The following is a 20,449-nucleotide window of genomic DNA, read 5'->3' as shown; positions in this document are numbered from 1 at the left end:
AAGAAGAAAAAGGGTGCCCATAGTGTTGTCATATGCCATATAGTGGGTGAAGTAAAAATAGTACCTAAATGGTAATCAGTATACAAATCTATGGTCTCAGTAATGTCTCCAAAACATTCACTACTGGTGACTAGGGTCAGTTTATAAGCATGGGCTCTTGACATGTCCTTTCTGCTGGATGACATGGTCCAGGTACATGCACCACCTGGGGACGAATCTGGGCTGGTGATGTTACGTTTTTTGGGACAGGGATATAAGCGGCTGTCCCCTCTAGACAATGTATACATTCGCAAGTAATAAATGCACATGCTTAATAAGTCTTGTCATTTGATTTATATATAAAAAAATATCTGTTTTTCCTATATGAGGATAAATAACAGAATGATAAAATCTGTTGATATAAGGTTATTGTTAAAAGTCTCTATATCTACCATGCACTGGCTTAAATTTGTAAAAATGAAATTTTTTCAATTCTCAAGTTTGCTGAACTTTACAGTTTTCATGACATATACTCACTCTTTGCTGTATAACAATCTAGTGTTCACTGAGCTTTTAGCTCCATAATTTCGCCTGGGTAAACTCCAGGAACATACCATTCTTTGCTGGTTATATGATATACAGGTAAAATTGACAGGGGGGTCAGGAGGGTCTGAAAACCAAATAGTGTTTTTAATATTATTATTATACATGTACCCAATGAAAGTTTTATTGTGACAATAACATCATAAATAACCATGAAAAATATGCTGTGCTTGCTATTGAAATATTATTATTAATCCAGTTGAATTATAACCATTATAATTGAATAAATTCCAGATTTCAAATGGGGGGGGGGGGGGAGGAGGAGAGAGAGAGGTTGGTTGGGCATGTCACATACAACTTGGACATAATAACGAAAGGACGTGAAATGCGGCATCTTCCTTTGAAGCTATGTGCGTTTGGGTAAACATTCGCCTATTGTCTCAGATAAGCTGTTATGATAGCTCCACAGGAACCTGAACTGTTTACAGTATTATCAAGGTAGCGCGCGCTGTGCCTCAGTGAATTTCTTTTGTTCTATTGCATGGATAACGCAATTTCTCGCAGTCCCTAGTGGTTGCTATGGTACAGCATTGCCGCCATCTTGCAGTTGAGAGCCCATAGGCTTACGTCAACACGTGGAAATTTGTTTTGGGTTTTTAGTATCTTTTTCCAGTTACCCCATTAAAATGGGTTCTGGCATTTGTCTATACTTGTTATCGTTTTCAAGATTGTATTGATCTATGTAGAGCTGATATATAACTGGTTTAAAAGCAAAGTATCGGCCGATTCATGTGGTGCCATTTTCCAACGAGAGCTGATATTGAGAGTAAAGAAATTATCAATTAACATTCCCAATTTCGAGCAGACAATAGCCGGTTAAATGAACATATATATACAGTTCATAGTAGTGTTGAAGTCAACTTTGATAAAAGGATATTAAAAGCACCCCGGGTGCGTTTTTGTGTGTCACAAATGTATGTGTTTTGCCGTATTGCAACGAGAACCGATATTGAGGGTGTTGATGTCATCTTTATTTAAAAGGTGCACAAAAAATACCAGCCTAAAAGAAATGTCAGCGAGCCTAAGAAATCGGAGAGAAATTGCATCATTTTAATTCAAGACACGATTGAAGGTTTCATTATTGCTGCATCTCAGGCTAATTTGTCACACAGAGAGAAATTTTCGACACTAGAAATATTTTCCTATCTGATCATAGCTAAAAACAAGTATACTACACTAAAATTATACAATTTTGAATGCTCATTTTACGGCAACAAACAAGATTGCCTTTACCACATAGGGCATTTTGAATTCCTCCATGAACAAACATCTCAAAGTCTCACATAGCTTCCAAATTGATAGAACAAATTGTACTTATACTTAATCTCTATAAGTTTATTGTCTCATCCACCCAAAAGATTGCCTCACATTATCGCGAACTACCTGCCCAAATGACGCAAAAAGTCATCGTCAATCACGATATGCTCGCTACCTGTATGGGAGGTCACGTGATCCGAACGCACATGGTTTCATGAAGAGCTCCCACTAAGCTGATTATCCTTTGATCTTGCTCCACGTTTCACATCCTTTCATTATTATGTCCAAGCATACAATAATGCCAATGTGTGTGTGTGTGTGTGTGTGTTCATGTGTGTGGGTGTGTGTATGTGTGTGTGTGTGTTCACGTGTGTGTGTGTTCATGTGTGTGTGTGTGTGAGAGAGAGAGAGAGAGAGAGAGAGAGAGAGAGAGAGAGAGAGAGAGAGAGAGAGAGAGAGAGAGAGAGAGTACAAGGTTTTATGGTTGGGGTGGTGCCATCTGCAGGAACACAGGTACCTAGCTCTATCATCAGATTTAAAATGTTTTGTCTTTGGTTGCAGCTTCTAGCACACACTCAATTGCATTGCCAAAGTAACCCTTTTTATTTAAAAGGATCTGGTAGACCCATACATAAAATGTCTTTGTTGATGTTATTCTTGACAGGTTAGCAAGGGTACGTATTATACACATCAAGGCATGTTTGAAATTTTGTTGTTGTTGTTGTTTATGCCATAATATATTCTAGCTACATGTTTACTTCAAACATATTACATATATCTATGTAAAATTTTTAAAGAATGAAATCAGGAACCTTTCAACCAGATTCCGAACTTTACTCACACCCTGTGAATATAGTTGTCCTACTTGACTGCGATATTCCAAGGAAACAGAGACACACTTTGCCAGCCTTATCTTCAGACATATCAGGTAAGCTGTACAAAGTAAAGTTGACCTGTGTGTCCCCTATGGACACAGCGGGGTTCCTATCCCTGGCCCTGATGACCAGTCTTTTCTCAGGTATGTCACAGTCACAGCACAGACCCACATCACTGGCATTGTAACCTGGGATCATCCTCGGGGCAAGTTCACATGTTATGGTAAGGTTGGACCCAACAAGCACTACTGGGTCCATTGGAGATATGGACACTGGAATAAACAATACAGTTTGAATAGGGGCATTCCTGGATAAAATGCACGTTTTAGTAGAATGTTGCCATATTTTTGTCTTCAAAATGCAAGATAAATTAATTTATTTTTACAATATTTTATTTACTGCCTGAAAAAGTTTAAGTTGCTCAAATGCAGGTGACATGTGTTACAGCACCAGAATGCATACTGCACTACTTCAAGTAACATCCATTACATTGCTCTGTTTTAAATGAACGGGAGTATAACCAGCTAGGGAACCTATGACTACAGCTAGGGATTCGAAGAACATTTAAAGATAAATATAAAGCTTATAAATGAATAGTAAAAAATATAAGCACTTTCTACCCCAACACTAAAAAGCTGCATTCCTCCACCTGATAAAAAATTAATAGATGAAAAGAAATACTACACCAAAGTATGCAGTTTGTGACATAATATTGATAGTTTCAGTTTAACATTATTTTCTTTTTCAAACATAGACACAAGAACCATAGAAATTCAGACAAATTTGTGATATAAAACATGCACTTCAGATCACATCCATATTGATTTGATTTATCATCAGTTTATACAACATTAGGAGACCAGACACATGTAATGATAGTTTGAAAGAAGAGATGACAACTAAAGCCAGACAAAATTCAGAAATTGGTAAGTAGGCTAACAAGCAACAACTTTCTGCTGATATGGAGACAATGGACCCATATGTAAGATAACCAACATACAGGACAATTTATTTTAGTTGTGACAGCAGTAACTTGTTTTCTTAACTTCTTGATAGTATACAGGCACATTAATTTACTGTCAGAATGTGGAAGTTAAAGTCCAACTGCTTCGATCTGATAAAATTGCATTTACAATTGTAATGAAAAATATTTGTTTAATAAAGGCTACTCTTTGACGATATCTTGATATTGCACAATCTTAAAATGGTAAGCAAAGCATGCTGTATCAGCACCCAACACCTTAATACAGACCTACCATTACAGTTAAATAAACAAATATTATCTCTTAAGCACTGATCAGTCAGACAGGCTTCATGCTGGTTAGTAACTGCAAACATGAAGCATATATGGGTCAATGCAAAAAAAGAAAAAAAAATCATAAGATAATATAAATGAATATAAAAGAGGATAATCAATTTGTATTGAAATTTAATTTTGATTCACAGGTACATGTATATCAGTAGTCAATTAGATATTCTATCAGTGCATTACACATATTTTATGTGGTTTCTTTGCTGTGTGTGCATTCGTCTTTTGCTACTTATTATCATTAGTTACAGTTCCCATTTTTTTAACTATCTGACTCATAAATAACCACTTTCTCAATTAAAGTATGATTTCTACATGTATTCCCAAATATGGAATGGAAAAAAATCCAATTGGATAAAAACTATCGAAGGGGCCTCATAGTTTTCATGCTTCTTTTTTTCAATCTATAAGCTACAGTAAATGCAGTGTTACATCCACAGTTCAGAAAGTTGACGAGTTCATTATTTACACATTACAAAATAAAGGTTATTCCTTTTTTATGTTCACCTGTAATTTTCTTTTGGGTTAATTATTCCTGCTCGTACATCAATTCTAAAAATTTGTGCTGATAATGATTCAATTTTCATATTCACTTACCATTTTTTGCTTCCAAATTGAAGACCTGAACTGCCAATCTGATTATTATCAGAAGAACTGCACGCAATATTGTCATCTTTTCCATTTCATGCTCACCTCAAGTTCCAAAGTTTTTAAAGCACTGAAATGCATCATATAAACAAATATATCTTATATTTATATTTAGCCGTAAGTTTTTTATAACACTACGAACATTTTTTGTATCCTTTTATACAATTACAAATTCTATTTGAAGTGACATTTAATAAATACTGCTCAGCGCAAACAAAATATTAGAAACAATTTTTTCATTTCTTTTTCAATGTGGACAAGTACCAAAACTAAATACATGCAAGTTGCTATATGGCAAGCTGTCTGAACAATTTATCAAACATGAATTGTTAAAGTTTGAAAACCAACTTGCTACATATTTAAAAATGGTTTGTCCCCATGTCTTTAAAACTAAAACTAAAAAAAGTTTCTCTTCAATTTATATACCAAGAAAGTAATAATTGGCCAAAGAAAATTGGTTCTATGCTATCATAATACAACAAGCCTATAATAGTTATATACATATCTAGTAAAAAAAACTGTGATAAACATAAACAGCAAAAAAACTTACCTTATTTGTAATTAAACCTACAAATGCATGTTCACTTGTGTGTCCTTTTTCCTCAGCTTTGATGTTAGTTTTTATTTAATGCCTATTAATTACTAAAAAAGAAAAAGAAAGAAAGGAAAGAAAAGAAAAGAAAAATGGATGCCATGTGGTACAATGTATATACCTATAAATGTGTCAGGTCTTTGCCCTTGTCTAGTGCAGGTCAAACATACCATACTGTTCATTTTATATTCTTTGCACTGCAGAGATTGCTTATCGTTTCTCAAGTTTTAGACTTGGAGATAGCTTAACCCACTACTGAGTTTAAAGCTTGCAGCTATGTGGAGTACATCCATATATTTAGGGTGCCTTTATGCTGCATATCTTTTTCTGATATGAAAAATAAAGGTCACAAGTCGAGTTTCAAGTCTGCTTGAAGGATTATTGTTCTATGTGCCATCCCACGCTATAGGTGAACACCATTAAACTTTGTCACATGTTCCATATTTTTTCCTTTCATGCATAGTATCAGTTTTATAGTGTCATCTCACAATGACCTGATATGTTTAACATTGTCTTGATGTGACACCAATATCAATAAGCCAAGTCGGTTAGCTGGCTCCAGTATGCAGACAGTTTTCAGTATAGAGATGACCTAACATTGCCTTAGGCTTGAAAAATACTCAACAAAATCCAGTATTGTTTAAAAGACACAGTTTGTTCAATTACAGAGTAAAACAATCATAAATCATTATAAAAAGGCTGGCCTACCTTGATTTAGGGAAGCACCTTCACAAATCACACTATCACTTTTAGAATATTAAAATATCAAGATTACAAACTGAGACTGTTGGAAACTGTGTCCAATATGTCTAAAGCATATTCTATAAATGTTATATCAGCTGACCTCTTCTCCAATGAATAAAATTAATTATCAATCTCATCTTCGAACAATCACAATCTCAAAGTTCAACACACCCCTCAAAGGAGGAATACAGGAGCACTATGTGGACATGTACCTCATATAGTGTCCCTGCATTAAGGTGTTAATAAGTATTGTGAACAAGGACAAGATATCTGATAAGATAAAATCTGCTCTTCAGTTTTCAGGCCTTTTGACCTTCATGACAAATAAAAATTTGTGTTACATGAAGTAGCAATGTAGCTTAATTGGCCTCTCAAAAGTATTATTTTCAATTGCTAAAACATTAATTACTGGGCAGAATACAATTAACATGTAAAGTTTTCATACATATCCCTTGTATACTGGTTTTACACACACAAAAAAAAAAAAAAAAAAAAAAAAAATGAAATATAGCACATCACAGTTATTAACATTTACACTTGTTTCATTGAATAGCAATGTTACATACAGGTGTTGCAACCTATTGTGGCTGCTTCATGAATTTAGGCCAAACACTGTTTCATTTATAACTGATGAGAACAGAAGCTAATGTATTGTGACACAAACAAAAAAACTCATTACCTTATACTTATTACCTGAAAACAATGCCTATCAGCCTTGTAGTAGTAAAACATCTGACCTGCCAGGCTTGTACTGGTATTACATCTGACCTGTCTTGTGGACACTACATCAAGGTGACTCTTCTATAGTTTGGACACAATAAGGAAGTATTGCATATGTGCTGTCAGGTTATATTGATACTTCTTTATGCCATTTTTTCCATGAAAGCATCTATTGTGACATGCTCTAAAAACCCCCTAAAGAGACTTCATGCACCATTGCTTCAAGCACATTTATTGCATGCCATCATTGATATTTTTATTCTTCTGCCACGCTTGTAATGAGGTTATAACATGTTTAACATATCCTACAACAAAACCTAAGATTTCAAAAACAAATTTAATATATCAATATATCTCTTAATATTGAGGGGCAAATACCATTAGTACAATTCACTTTAAAATAAAATATATAAGCATCAATGTCTGAACTAGACATCTAATAAGTCAAGTTCCAATCAGAACTTAAATACTCTGTATTTAGCCCTGGACCCCTTTTAACACACACACACACACACACACACACACACCCAAACAAAAAATAAATAAATAAAATAATAAAAAGTTTTGGCCCAAAGGGATCAGCTAAGATTGACTGTTAAAAGGTCATTTAGCTGACTACTACGTAATAGCAGTTTAACCACAATAAGTCACCTACACCTAGGACCCATTAGACAACTTGTTTGTTTAGGGGGTCCATTAGGTAGAAATCAAATTGTTACCACCTACATGTTTTAAAGAAGTAAAATGTTTATACAAAAGTCATAAGAAGCATTCAGCACAAGTTCCTGAGGAGTTCGTAGGCACTAGCTAGCCCCTTAAGGTCATTAAATAAGACAGTAGCCAGGGAGTTTGAACGAACTGCTCTTTTTGCCCAGAAAAGGTCCATCCTGGGTAAAATTTGATCTACACACACACACACACACACACACAAAGGTTTCATGGTAAAAGGTTCTCTTTTCAGGAAAAGACCCCCCCCCCCTTTGAAAATTGCTAGCTACTGCAGGCCTGCCTTAGAATACTTGATGGTGTTGCCTCTAGATTCATTAAGGAAGTCGATTGGTCCACAAAACTCAACCCTTTGATCACTATATGTACACTAAAGGGCATGTCTATACAAGGTTTCCACTAGATTTTGCACTTAAGGGTAATTTTGACCACCACTTTTTCAAAACCGGGGTCATTTTTCGAAATTTAGGGGTCAAGAATTTTTAAGTTTGAAATAACATTGAAATAGATATTAGAAGCAGTATAAACAACAAAAGTCATAAATGTTATTTATTATCAGTTTATTTTTTACTTCCTTCTGTTTTTGTCAGCTTAAAATTTTGCAAGGGCAACACCAAAATTAAACTCTTTCAGTTTTGGCCCTTCTATGAAAAGTAACATATAACCCCTCCACATGCTCTGGACTGAATTTGCTCTTCGATTTTGTGTGGATTCTGTTCATACAACTAAATCCCCTTTCACAAGGCACACTAATTGGGATAACTAGTGCAAAAACAACCAACTTGCAAAAGAAAGGATACAAATCTTTGTATTCATCTGTTGTTAACTACCCTGAGTGTCAGAGCAACGTAAAAGCTAGCTTGTTAAATAAACCTTGTGATGGAGTCGCTTTTACTAAACTCTGACAAACACCAACAATCTGAGGGCATTCTTCTTCAAAATTTTGCCTGGGGTGCTTCCATATTTGGAAGTGACATGTCACAGCTTTGTCCGCTTGGATCCATATTTGGAAGTCATAAGTCTCGTACGTCACAGGTTTAGCCGCCTGGAGCTGCCTTTCCCGCCTTGCGCTGACGTTATTTCGTGCAGACGAGACAAGAAGCAAGTTAGAAGTTAGAAGTTTGAATTGAAAATATCTTGCAGTTGAAGGTTAGTGCCACAATTCAAGCAATATTCTGCTTTAAAAACTGATTTTGGTGTAGCCATTGCACAGCCCTTATAGTGGTATCGGGCATCCAGTGTAGCCGTCAAACTTGGCACATGGCAAGCACGTGTATTGTGCACGTGTATATCTCAGGACTAAATGTTCTTTGATAAGCAAAAAATACAAAAACAATGGATATACCTTTTTCTTTTTGAAACATATTATTTTTTTCTCACTTTACATATCTTAAATACAGCAAATAAAATTAAATAAAGCAGAATTAAATCTGTTTTACGTTTCATTTTGGTCTGATGACATTCAACTGCAGATTCACTGCGGAGCAGTTCTATTTGATTGACGGAAAGCTAACATGGCCGCTGTTCGCTAGAGCCTGGTATTGCTGATATGGGTTATATATGAAATCAAGATCGAGCTGGCAATACCAGAATCTAGTACCTAGGGTATTGTTAACACATGCTCAGAAAAACTTGCTAAATTCATATGTCTGTGAACATGCATGCACAAGTTGCTTGAACATGGGGTACTCTGCCACCAGACCATCCCTATCAATGACAGACCTTATCATGTGAAAGCTGTAGGTGACACTGGTCACTTAAAGAATGTCACTTATGGAACTTTCTGACCTTTACTGACCTTTACAAAAAACAAGTAGATAATGTTACACTGAGGACTGAGATAAATGTGTCAAATGGGCACAATACATTAAAATTGGAGGTCAATTTTGATAAAACAGCGTCAGGGATGCACAAAAATTGCGCTAACTGGAACCCTGCTATAGCCTACTGGGTAGAGTGCATAGTTCAGAGTGTAAAGCCATTATAGGTACCGGTATGTGTCATCGTTGGCAAATATACTGGCTTAATTATTTTCAGAAGGTTGGAAAGAATAATACCTATTAGAGGAAATGGACGTGTCATTATTACAAATAGAGTCCTAAAGCAAAAATGCAGGTGGCTGATTTAATTATCACCTCTTCTGAAAGAGGAAACATTTAGAGATTGTAATGATTTATCACTTCTCCCTAAAGCGGGAACATATAATACTGGTAATACATTTTTGGACTACATTATTTGTATGTGCCACAGGATGGAAAAACAAGCTGTTTAGTCAAAATATAAACACACACACACACATATATATATATATATATATATATATATATATATATATATATATATATATATATATATATATATATATATATATATTGCAGAATCAATACCTTGCAATAGTATAAAAATGCAACATGGTATTGGCATGGGGACTTGTTTTCCTTCTCTCAAATAATGTGTTTTTATAAACATATCATGTTTTTTATATAACACATTATTTTGCCTGCAGAAAAATTCAAGCAATACAAAATTGCCCTACATTCACAGCAATTTTTAAACTTTTTAAATCTACAATACTATAAAGCTGTCCAGCATCCATTGTCTTTGTTGACCAAGATAACGTACTTAGGCCCAACGTTGAATTTCCATTTAAGGCTTCATTCACATGCAATGTCTATTTTCTAAATTCTATTTTCTATTCGCGGTATGTCTTATGATCACGGTCAGTGCCCTGAATATCCCGCGGCGTAATTACTGGCAGCGCGAGCCAGTTACTATAAGTTACTATAAGTAACTGGCTCGCGCTGCCAGTAATTACGCCGCAGGATATTCAGGGCACAGACCGTGATCATAAGACATACCGCGAATAGAAAATAGATTTTTAGAAAATAGACATTCCATGTGAACGAAGCCTAAGAGTAAGTGCTCACGGTTAGCTGAATATCTTTGGGAAACCCTGGCGCACAGTTAGACCCCATTTCCATAGATTTTAGATCTATCCCTGTGGAGAGTCTCACTAGATTACTGTCAGCTTAGCTGGCTTAACCGTCTGTCCCGTACTGAAAGCTGTAAGGGGGTAATTAACTATGGTGCGCGCTCAGCTGACTGCAATTTAGCGTGAACCCCCAGGGAGTAAGGTTGATCTAAATCTTAATCTCTGGATCGATCTAAATCTCTGGGAATACACCCTTAGTCACTTTCAATACTACACATTGTCAACATATTCCCAACCAAACAACAGACATGCTTAAAACTTTTCAGAAGGGCCGGACATTTGGACCGGCAGTAGTAAAAAAATTGCCAGACTGAAAATCACCCTATTCGTTTGAGACGGATACTACGATAAGGTAGCTTACTTTGTGTGTCAATGTGATCGGTAAGAAATGGAAGGGGACAACTATTTGGGTTTTATATTAGTGAAGTATGTTGAATGATGACTGTAAATTCAAAATGTCGGCTCTTAAAACTCTTATTGGTCCTTTGGACCGACCAGGTCCAATTTTTTACCGGTTCAGACAAATTTAGTCGGTCATGACCGATCGGACCAACAGTTTCAGCAGTGTCCCTACCCGGGTACATTGGGCTAACTAATAACCAACAATGGCCCAATAATTACCCAACCTCTAAACAACAGTGTCTTTACATTGGCCCAACTAATAGCCAACACTGATCCAACAGCTACCCAACCTCAAACCAACAATGCATTGACCTTGGCTCAATGGTGAACCAATGTTACTGCAATTTGCAAAATAATTAATGAGCCAACCTAAAACCAGGGGCACAGTGATTTACAGTGACCCAACATGAGCTTAAGTCTAGTAAATAATTTTCTGTGATAGGAGGGCACGATAATTAAACGTGCTCAGGCAGATCAATTGTCCTGATGAAATATCTTGAGTATCTGGAATCTGCAGACTGTCAGGTATGAATGAAAAAATTAACAAGCTGACTAAGGGATGAATTCTTCAGAGGACTTGATCTGCCTGTGATCACCTACACCACCCCTGGAAAGTTGTAAAATAATAATTGTGGTTAAAACAAAAAAATTAGTAATCTTGAACTGTTTAATTAACTCATAACACTACATAGAACAAATACCTCAAATCACTTTTAAAAATAATGATTTGAACAGAAAAGTAATACAAAAAGACCTTTCAAAGAGACTTTTTATAAAAGTATTATAACATAAAAGTTAAACAATCATAAGTCTGTCTTATGTTGTTACATTATTAATGTCGAGAAAACTATTGCCAGTCCTATGATAGAACTTTTCACCTTATTCTTGGAGTCAAGGCATTTTTCCACTATTTAATATATTTTTTACACCCTATCCAAAAATCATTTTTATTTCATTATTTTACTTAATAACAAAACAATTATTTATATACAAAGAAAAAAATGCCCCACACAATACTTTAATGTATATATATATACATATATGTCTATAGTAAATCATACAAAGTTAATTTAAATTGCTCTAAGTGTCACAGATTACTGTCCATGCTATCCGTAGATACAGGTTACTGTCCATACCCCATTTCATGTTTTAATAAATTCACATGGGGTATTTATATTTTCTTCAGTGTATATATACATGATCTGGTCATATTGAATAGTGCTCAAACCTTGCTGGGGAGCTAAATAATAAAATCAATTATTTTTATTGCCCAACAAATGTTTTGCTTGGGGACTCTTCAGCAGTGTACCATCTAAGAACTTATAATACAATGCGTGCTTCCTAGGTAACATGGACAGGTTGGGGCCATCTTTTTGATCTCCAGAAGACGGTCAGATTTTCAAGCTTACATTGACAGGTTTCTAATTTTTTCTGTCAGAAGGAGGATGGAGGATGGATCAACAAAGATAATTTGGAAGGAGTGATAATTAAATCAGTCAGAAAATATCTCTGGATCCGCCTCTGTAACAACTCACGTGTATACACCATAATCCACAAGTGCAGTCACCTAGTTGTTTTAATGTAACGGGGTAAATATAGTGCCAGTGTGCATAAACTGGGGTAGTGTCGGCGAGAAAGGAACATGGCGGGGTAGCAGACATTATGTGTACCTAATACTGGATTTCGGAGAATAAAGGGTATTTTGGAAGCACGTTGTTATCGTGTTGGACGATAAATTGCACCGCTACATTTATCATGGTCAATGATGACAAACTGGCACCTGGTTTCTTTTCTTCTAGAGAAGTTGCTGAAAATACATTACAAGAAGAATTATATTTCTCAACCTATGCATAATATTCAATTGTCTGCACTGTGCACTATAAACATATTATTACTGTGATGCAATATGACATCATATCATTTTTTTGATATGATGATGCTTTAATATTCAACTACATGTACCTCCAGTTTCTTGTGATTATATCCTTTTCTTGGTCAGTCTCTCCAAGAGAATTGAGAAAGGTGTATTTGCCCTCCTTTCTTCCACAATCCTGTAGACACAAGTGAAAAAATAAGCCCCAGTCATTACAACATATCTTCAAAGTTTCACAAAATACAACAACTGCTGTTGGTGTGGAGAATTAATCAAATGTCAGATCTACAGAGTGCTAAATTTCTCCAAATTATGTCTTTAAATTTTTCATTAAACAAATAAATGTAGCATTTTTTTTTTTTTGGAAAACAAGATAATTAGAAATGATATAGATTTGTTATTGCCTAAAACAATGTCATGCATATGTATAGTTATTGGAGAGATATATAAACAGCCTACATTAGTCAAAACAACCCAAATCCAAAATTTAAATCTGAGACTGGGTTCTCATGCCTAGATCGATCCATCTGGAATGGTCTAACTCCCTGGGGAGTCTCACTAAATTGCTATCAACTTAACTGGCTTAAATGTCTGTCACGCCTCCCGAATCAGTTAGTGGTAAAGATAACTACCCCCTAACAGCTTTACTATGTGTGACAGACAATTAAGCCAGTAAAGTTGATAGCAATTTAGTGAGACTCCCCAGGGAGATAGATCGATCCAAATATCTGTGGGAATGGTCCCTGAGAGAGTCCCATATAAGGGTTCAATACTTACCAAGACAGAGTAGTGTCCTCGTCTAATGCAAAGTCCCACTATGACATATTCTCAGAGGTCTTTTTATATCACAAACAAAGAAAAAAATTAATAGATTAATAGAAGCAAGTGGAATTTAACTCAAATTAATCTATTCATAACAATTGCGATAGGAAACCTATCTTTCTATTCAAATTTAAAAAAGAAACCCAAGTATTGAGAATAATGGTTTTTTTTAACATAAATATGGAAAGTAACCTTTTTTAAAACTATATATATATATATATATATTCATTTTAAAAGTGCCAGTATATCTAATTGTGGTTAAGATAAAGCTCAATGTTTTCATCATATTATTTGAAGTTTACTTAATAAAAGCAACCACAAGAGACAGTGTGATTACCTTTAATACATAACAAAAAGATGACAATTGTATAAGTGCCAAATGAAATATTTATATTATAATATAATGACTAAAAATAATTGAAAATTCTTTCTTTAAACCATATTCTGCTAACTATTCAAAGTGAATATATTTATATGGTTTACCTTAGAAAAATAAGCCATGTCTCCATCATATGCAATCCTTGACATTGAATGAAGGCTCACATGGCACACCTGTAAAAAGAATAATTTCAATGATTATGTTATCTTACATGTTGTTATGATATACTGTACTAAGTCTTGTAATAATGTGAGCATGCCATCATGAACAAGAATGTATGTTTTTGTAAGACTGATATTATATACAGTGTATTTTACTCATTTTAATTATAACTGAGAGAGCCTGTTAAGGTACACAATGTAACATTAAGAGCTTAAAGAGATAATGACTCTTCTTATGAGATTCATGTTTCACAATAAATACATTGAAAACAATCACAGACTAAATTCTATTTTATCACCAAAATAGCGTTTATCGCAATTATTCTGGAATCTGTGTTTGCCATCAAACTGTGACCTTACCACTGTTGCTAATCACAATGTCCAGATAACTGTCAATTACCAAAAACATAAAGCATGTTATATTGATCTCATATATATTAAAAAAAGAGAAATAAGCGTCTTCTTATGCTGAGTATTTATTGGCTGTTTTTGTTTACATGGAGACTTAGACTTTCTCAGCAATCCATACTCACGTGGAATTGCTCCTTTGGCTTTTTCCAAAACTGTGCCAATGTTTCCTTACTAGTATACACTTGAAGAGAGTCTATTTGGTGCAGTGAATCAAGCAGTGTATCAAGACACAGTGCCCAAACACAGCACAAACCTAGGAAAGAGGCCTCTACTACATTTATTTCAGACATGCTGTAATCCACCATCATATGTTCAGGATCCCACTCTGGGCTGAATTGCTTGATTATGGCCAGTGCCTCCATGATGGATTCCTCATTTTCCGTTTCTACCAAGAATGATGCTACCACTGTGAAGTTGACATTGGTCTTCACACAATTGAAAAATAGGGGCATGGCATATGGAAAAAGTTGAAATCAAACATTTAAAGGTTGACAACAAGCCTAAGGTTGACAACAAGCCTTATTTATTGTCAGGGGCAAATTACATCCACCTGTCTACAGTAATTGCATTGTCTGGTAGGTTAAAATGCTGAAAAGGTACATGTAGCTCCAGTGGACTAAAAACATTTTTCATTTACTTGCCCAACTCTTTTTCCCCCAAAATGTCTACAGTAATTGCATTGTCTGGTAGGTTAAAATGCTGAAAAGGTACATGTAGCTCCAGTGGACTAAAAACATTTTTCATTTACTTGCCCAACTCTTTTTTCCCCAAAATGTAACTGAAATATTTAAATTTGACCAAGTGAATTGGAATTCCTCTATTGGCAACTTTTTACATCCAAGTAAGTGATACCTGTAGATAAATCTTTTAACAGGCTGACACCCCCCCCCCCAAAAAAAAATAAAAAAAATAAATAAATAAATAAATATATAAATAAGTAGAACCCATAAAAATTTTAATAAATCCTACAAACATCCATAAAATTTCAAGAAATTTGCTGGACTTAAAACTTCGAATCAATATGTGTATGATCATATGCATTATGTAATTTAAGAAAATATGCTCCAAATGGCCTCTTAGACCCCATTTCCAGAGATTAGATCGATCTACTTTAGATCGACCTAACTCCATGGGGGTTCACGCTAAATAGCTGTCAGCCGAGCGGACACGAAAGTTAATTACCCCCTTACAGCTTGTAGTAGGCGGGACGGACATTTAAGCCAGATTATCTGACAGTAATCTAGTGAGACTCCCCGCGGGGATAGATCGATCTAAAAGCTCTGGGAATACAGCCTAAGGCATTGGATGCACACTTGCATTCATCGCAAAAAAATACTCAATTTCTCAAACACATTGCTCCTTTGAAATTTTCCAGATTTTTGCTCTGATTGCTCCCCACAGTTAACCAATCATCTGAGGGCTGTTCTGGTACAAATTGTCTTTGAGATACCCCCACAGATAAAAATCAGGAGAGCTTCAAGTCTGGTGAATACAGTGCCCACTCAATGTCACACTTTCTGCAGGATCTGCCACTCCTGAGATCACTCTCTCATTCAGGCTAGGGAGTCATTTGATGTGTGGGGATGGCCCTGTCTTGCTGGAACAACTGTCCATCTTGACCTATCCCTCTGGATTGTCCCAGTGATGTCCAAAGCTTTCTCAGCACTGCCACATCGCAAATTTTAGAAGAGACTGATCAGCAGGAAGTGTGATCTCGAGGGTTAAATGCAGAGTATACGTCCCCGCACCGATAATCCCGCACTAGTTCATCCTCGCACCCATACTCCCCCACATCATTGCTTCCCCGCATCGATACTGAGGGGGAGTATCAGTGCGGGGAAGTATAAGTGCGGGGGAGTATCGATGCGGGGATGTACTGGTGCGGGGATATATCGGTGTGGGATCGTATCGATGCGCATAATACAAAAAATTACTAAGGGGGATTATCGGTGCAGGGGAGTATCGGTGCGGGGGAGAAACGGTGCGGGGGAGTAACGGTGCAGGGGATTGAGTATCGACATGACCCCATGTTGAGTGGGCAGGGCCTTCACCAGACTTGAAACTCCTCCCTGATTTTTTTCTGTGGGGGTATCTTAAGGATAAAGTGTACCAGAAAAACCCTCAAACAACTGGTAAACTGAGGGCAGCAATCACAGCAAAAATCAGGAAAATTCTGAAGAAGGAATGTGTTTGAGAAAATGATAATTTTTCAATTGTGTGCTGAGGCCTTTTGGAGCTCATTTTTAAAAAGAACATGACTTTTATGTACCCTAGGTTCTAGATTCCGGTATTGCCAGCTCCATCTTGATTTCATATATAACCCATAGTAGCAATACCAGGCTCTAGCGAACAGTGGCAACTCGGGGGTGTTCTTCTTCAAAATTCTGCCTGGGGCGCTTCCATATTTGGAAGTCACACGTCACAGCTGTGTCCGCCTGGATCCATATTTGGAAGTCATAAGTCTCGTACGTCACAGGTTTGGCCGCTGAAGTCTCGTGCAGGCGAGACAAGAAGCAATTAAAGTGCCTGACGCGGAGTTACAAGTTTGAATTGAAAATATCTTGCAGTCGAAGGTCAGTGCCACAATACAAGCAACATTCTGCTGTAAAAATTTATTTTCGTGTAGCCATTGCGCAGCCCTTATAGTGGTATCCGGCATACATTTGGCACACGGCAAGCACATGTATTGTGCACGTGTATATCTCAGGACTAAGTCTTCTTTGATAAGCAAAAAATACAAAAACATTGGATATATCTTTTCTTTCCAAATCTCTAAGTAGACAAATTCGAAAAAATCCCCAAAATCAACACCTCATACAAGAATACAATAGGCAAAAAAAACAATACTCAAAACTACTAAATAAAAAAAGAAACGACTTTCGTAACCACATTTTCCACAAAATTGAAACCCTCGAGAATTCTGACCCCAAAACATTTTGGAACCTCTATGACCAGCTATGTGAGAATGAAAAAAAAAGTAACTGTAACCCTATACCACCCCACTTATGGTGGGAACATTTTAATAATCTCATGAATAGAAGTCTACAACATGAGGACCCCAAATTTGAATCCCTAATTAATGAATTCTTTAATGGTATTAAAAACGGTACTTTCAATGAACTTGACTACCGACTTACTGTAAATGAAATAAAAAAGGCTTCTACAAAACTTAAGAATAATAAATCCTCTGGCCCAGATGGCATACCTAATGAAATGATCAAAGAGGGTATTCACAGACTGGCAGCCCCCCTGTGTATTCTCTTCAACCACATTCTCACAAATGGAACATTCCCTACACTTTGGAGAACAAGCTTTCTAACAGTTATACACAAAAAGGGTGACAAAACAGATCCAAATAACTATAGAGGAATTGCTGTCACTAGCAATATATGTAAACTATTCTGTCTAATCCTGAACAACAGACTCACAACATATGTAGAAAAACACAACATCATACCCCCAAATCAAATTGGTTTTAAAAAAGGAAGCCGCACCAGTGACCATATTTTAGTATTAAAAACCCTCATAGATAAATATGTTAAAAGGGCCTCTAAATCCAACCTCTTTGTTTGCTTTGTTGACTTTTCCTCTGCTTTCGATACCGTGTGGCGAAACGCCCTGTTCTACAAACTGACAAGGGCAGGCATCAATGGGAACTTTCTAAGAACCCTTCGTAATATGTACTCATCTGTGCGTTTTGCCGTCAAATGCAGAAATAGCATAACAAATAGTCTCTCGTCCTCTGTTGGTGTTAAGCAAGGCTGTAATCTCAGTCCACTCCTCTTTAATCTCTTCATAAGTGACCTGCCCTCAATTTTTAACGACAGATGTGACCCAGTGTCTCTGAATAATCAAAAATTAAATTGCCTATTATATGCAGACGATCTAGTAATTATGTCGGAAAGCAGTGCAGGTTTACAAACTGCAATAAATCAACTTCAGGCCTACTGCAAAAAATGGAAGCTACTAGTGAACATCACTAAAACAAAAGTCATGATATTCAATAAATCTGGCCACAAAATCCAGAAACAAATTTTCAAGTTTGGCGATATACCTCTAGAAATCTGTAGTGAATACTGCTATTTAGGACTTGTCTTTACTCCATCCGGAAGTTTCACCAAATCCCTTGAAATACTCAAATCAAAAGGGGGGAAAGCATTTTTCAAAATCCGCAATAAATTATTCACCAGCCCAGTGCCCATTTCCATGAAACTTTTTGACTCACTCATAGCTCCCATTCTTACCTATGGCTCTGAAGTTTGGGCACCATACTTTGTCAAAAACTCAAGTAAAGACAGCTACTTCCTAATTTGTGACAAACTTTCCATTGAAACCTTACATCTCAAGGCCTGCAAAACTATCCTAGGTGTTAACCGAAAATCTCCCTCACATGCTGTCCGCGGAGAACTGGGCAGCTTCCCAATACTGACCACTGCCTACACACTGGCCCTCAAATACTGGCACAGCCTCCAATATAAAAAGCACCATGACACCACCTCCTTAGTTACTCATGCACTTCACGAAAATGAAAATTTAAACAGACTTAACACCTCAACCTGGTCAACCGGCATTAAAAATACACTGGCGCTCATTGGACGCCCTGACATTTGGGAGGACCCTTTTAAAATATCCATGACCGCACTCTCTTCCATAATAAAACCGCTTATCCTAATCTCTTATAGTTCGGCCTTTAAATCTCACCTAGCATCCCTGAACACGGAGGGTAAAAAATTACGTACCTACAGTACCTTCAAAAAAGATTTTAAAAGAGAAATATACACACAGTTAATCCACAAACCCAAATCTACATTCCTTTGCAAATTCAGGATAAGTGCCCACAATTTGGCAATTGAAAAGGGGAGACACATGAATCCTAAAATACCCATAGAGAAAAGGCTATGCACGGTGTGCAACATGGGGTCAGTTGAGGATGAGTTCCATTTTATGATGATATGCCCCTCTTATGCTCCACTAAGAGCCATATTCCTTAACCAGGTTAAAGATATACTGGGCAGTGCAGCCCCTGAGTCCATCAGTGACCTTTTTATTACTGTACTGCAATGTAATGATTTTGATATTGCAAAATGCACAACTAATTTTCTTTATGATTGTTTTAAAGCTAGGGATATGAAAATTGCATCCATGCTGAATAAAACCTAGATTAACTGATGATGCAGTTTTCATATCCCCCCAAATAATAGTTAGTTTAATATAAGGTTTAGTGTAGCCTATTCTAGTTGAATCAGTTTTTTTTTTTTTTTTTTTTTTTTTTTTTTTTTAATTATCCCTATATTGATCTTTATTGAGTAGTACATGTACTTTCCCTGCTTTAGTCTAGACATTATATAATGTATATCAAACTGTATATGGTAATCACTCTGCGGATTACTTCTTGTATTTGTATTTGATCATGCCCGGATGTAGGGCGATAGTCAATAAACTTCTGATTCTGATTCTGATATTTATTTTTTCACTTTACATCTTAAATACAGCAAATAAAATTAAATAAAGCAGAATTAAATTTGTTTTACGTATTATTTTGGTCTGATGACATTCAACTGCAGATTCACTGCGGAGCAGTTCTATTTGATTGACGGAAACCTAACATGGCCGATGGTCTTCAGTGCTAGTAAAAGCGACTCCACCACAAGGTATATTTAGCACGCTAGCTTTTACATTGCTCTGACCAGGGAATTATATCCGATATAATTCCCTGCTCTGACACTCAGGGTACTTTAATGGAAAGTGACCAAGATATCTGAAACTTTAGGGAATGATCATGCACAAATTGAAGTTTAAGTCTATCAAATTTCCTGAAATTTGGTGGACCTTTGTAGTATTTAATAAAATTTTATCAGGTATCACTCACTTGGATGTTTTTTGGGGGGTCTCGATCCCTGTACTTGTACTGTAGTAAGTGTTTTACCAAAATGCTTCTCCTAAAAAGATGAGTTTA

General features: G+C 36.2%; 1 protein-coding gene across 4 annotated transcripts in view; it reads right to left on the bottom strand.

Moving 5' to 3' along the window:
* Positions 1-20,449, bottom strand: part of LOC106177096 (uncharacterized) — a 33,203-nt gene that overhangs the window by 12,225 nt on the left and 529 nt on the right. Inside the window, exons 2-12 of one of the 4 annotated variants that reach the window (XM_087009780.1) lie at positions 20,363-20,432; positions 14,616-14,918; positions 14,026-14,094; positions 13,498-13,556; positions 12,810-12,898; positions 5,222-5,313; positions 4,621-4,741; positions 3,971-4,042; positions 2,681-2,986; positions 517-649; positions 65-270 (exon numbers count right to left, since the gene is read on the bottom strand). In XM_087009780.1, coding sequence (XP_086865906.1) covers positions 65-270; positions 517-649; positions 2,681-2,986; positions 3,971-4,042; positions 4,621-4,705 — 802 coding nt within the window. In that variant the 5' untranslated portion in view covers positions 4,706-4,741; positions 5,222-5,313; positions 12,810-12,898; ... (2 more) ...; positions 14,616-14,918; positions 20,363-20,432. Of the gene's footprint in view, positions 1-64; positions 271-516; positions 650-2,680; positions 2,987-3,970; positions 4,043-4,620; positions 4,742-5,221; positions 5,314-6,700; positions 7,622-12,809; positions 12,899-13,497; positions 13,557-14,025; positions 14,095-14,615; positions 14,919-20,362; positions 20,433-20,449 lie in introns of those variants that run through there. The other 3 variants (XM_087009788.1, XM_087009785.1, XM_087009801.1) reach the window with 3 other exon arrangements.

Source organism: Lingula anatina, chromosome 1 (assembly GCF_051362555.1).
Source record: "Lingula anatina isolate TDL-2025a chromosome 1, LinAna3.0, whole genome shotgun sequence".
NCBI classification, from domain to species: Eukaryota; Metazoa; Brachiopoda; class Lingulata; order Lingulida; family Lingulidae; genus Lingula; species Lingula anatina.
The sequence above is the reverse complement of the archived record's forward strand: the minus strand, read 5'-3'. Positions and strand labels throughout refer to the sequence as shown.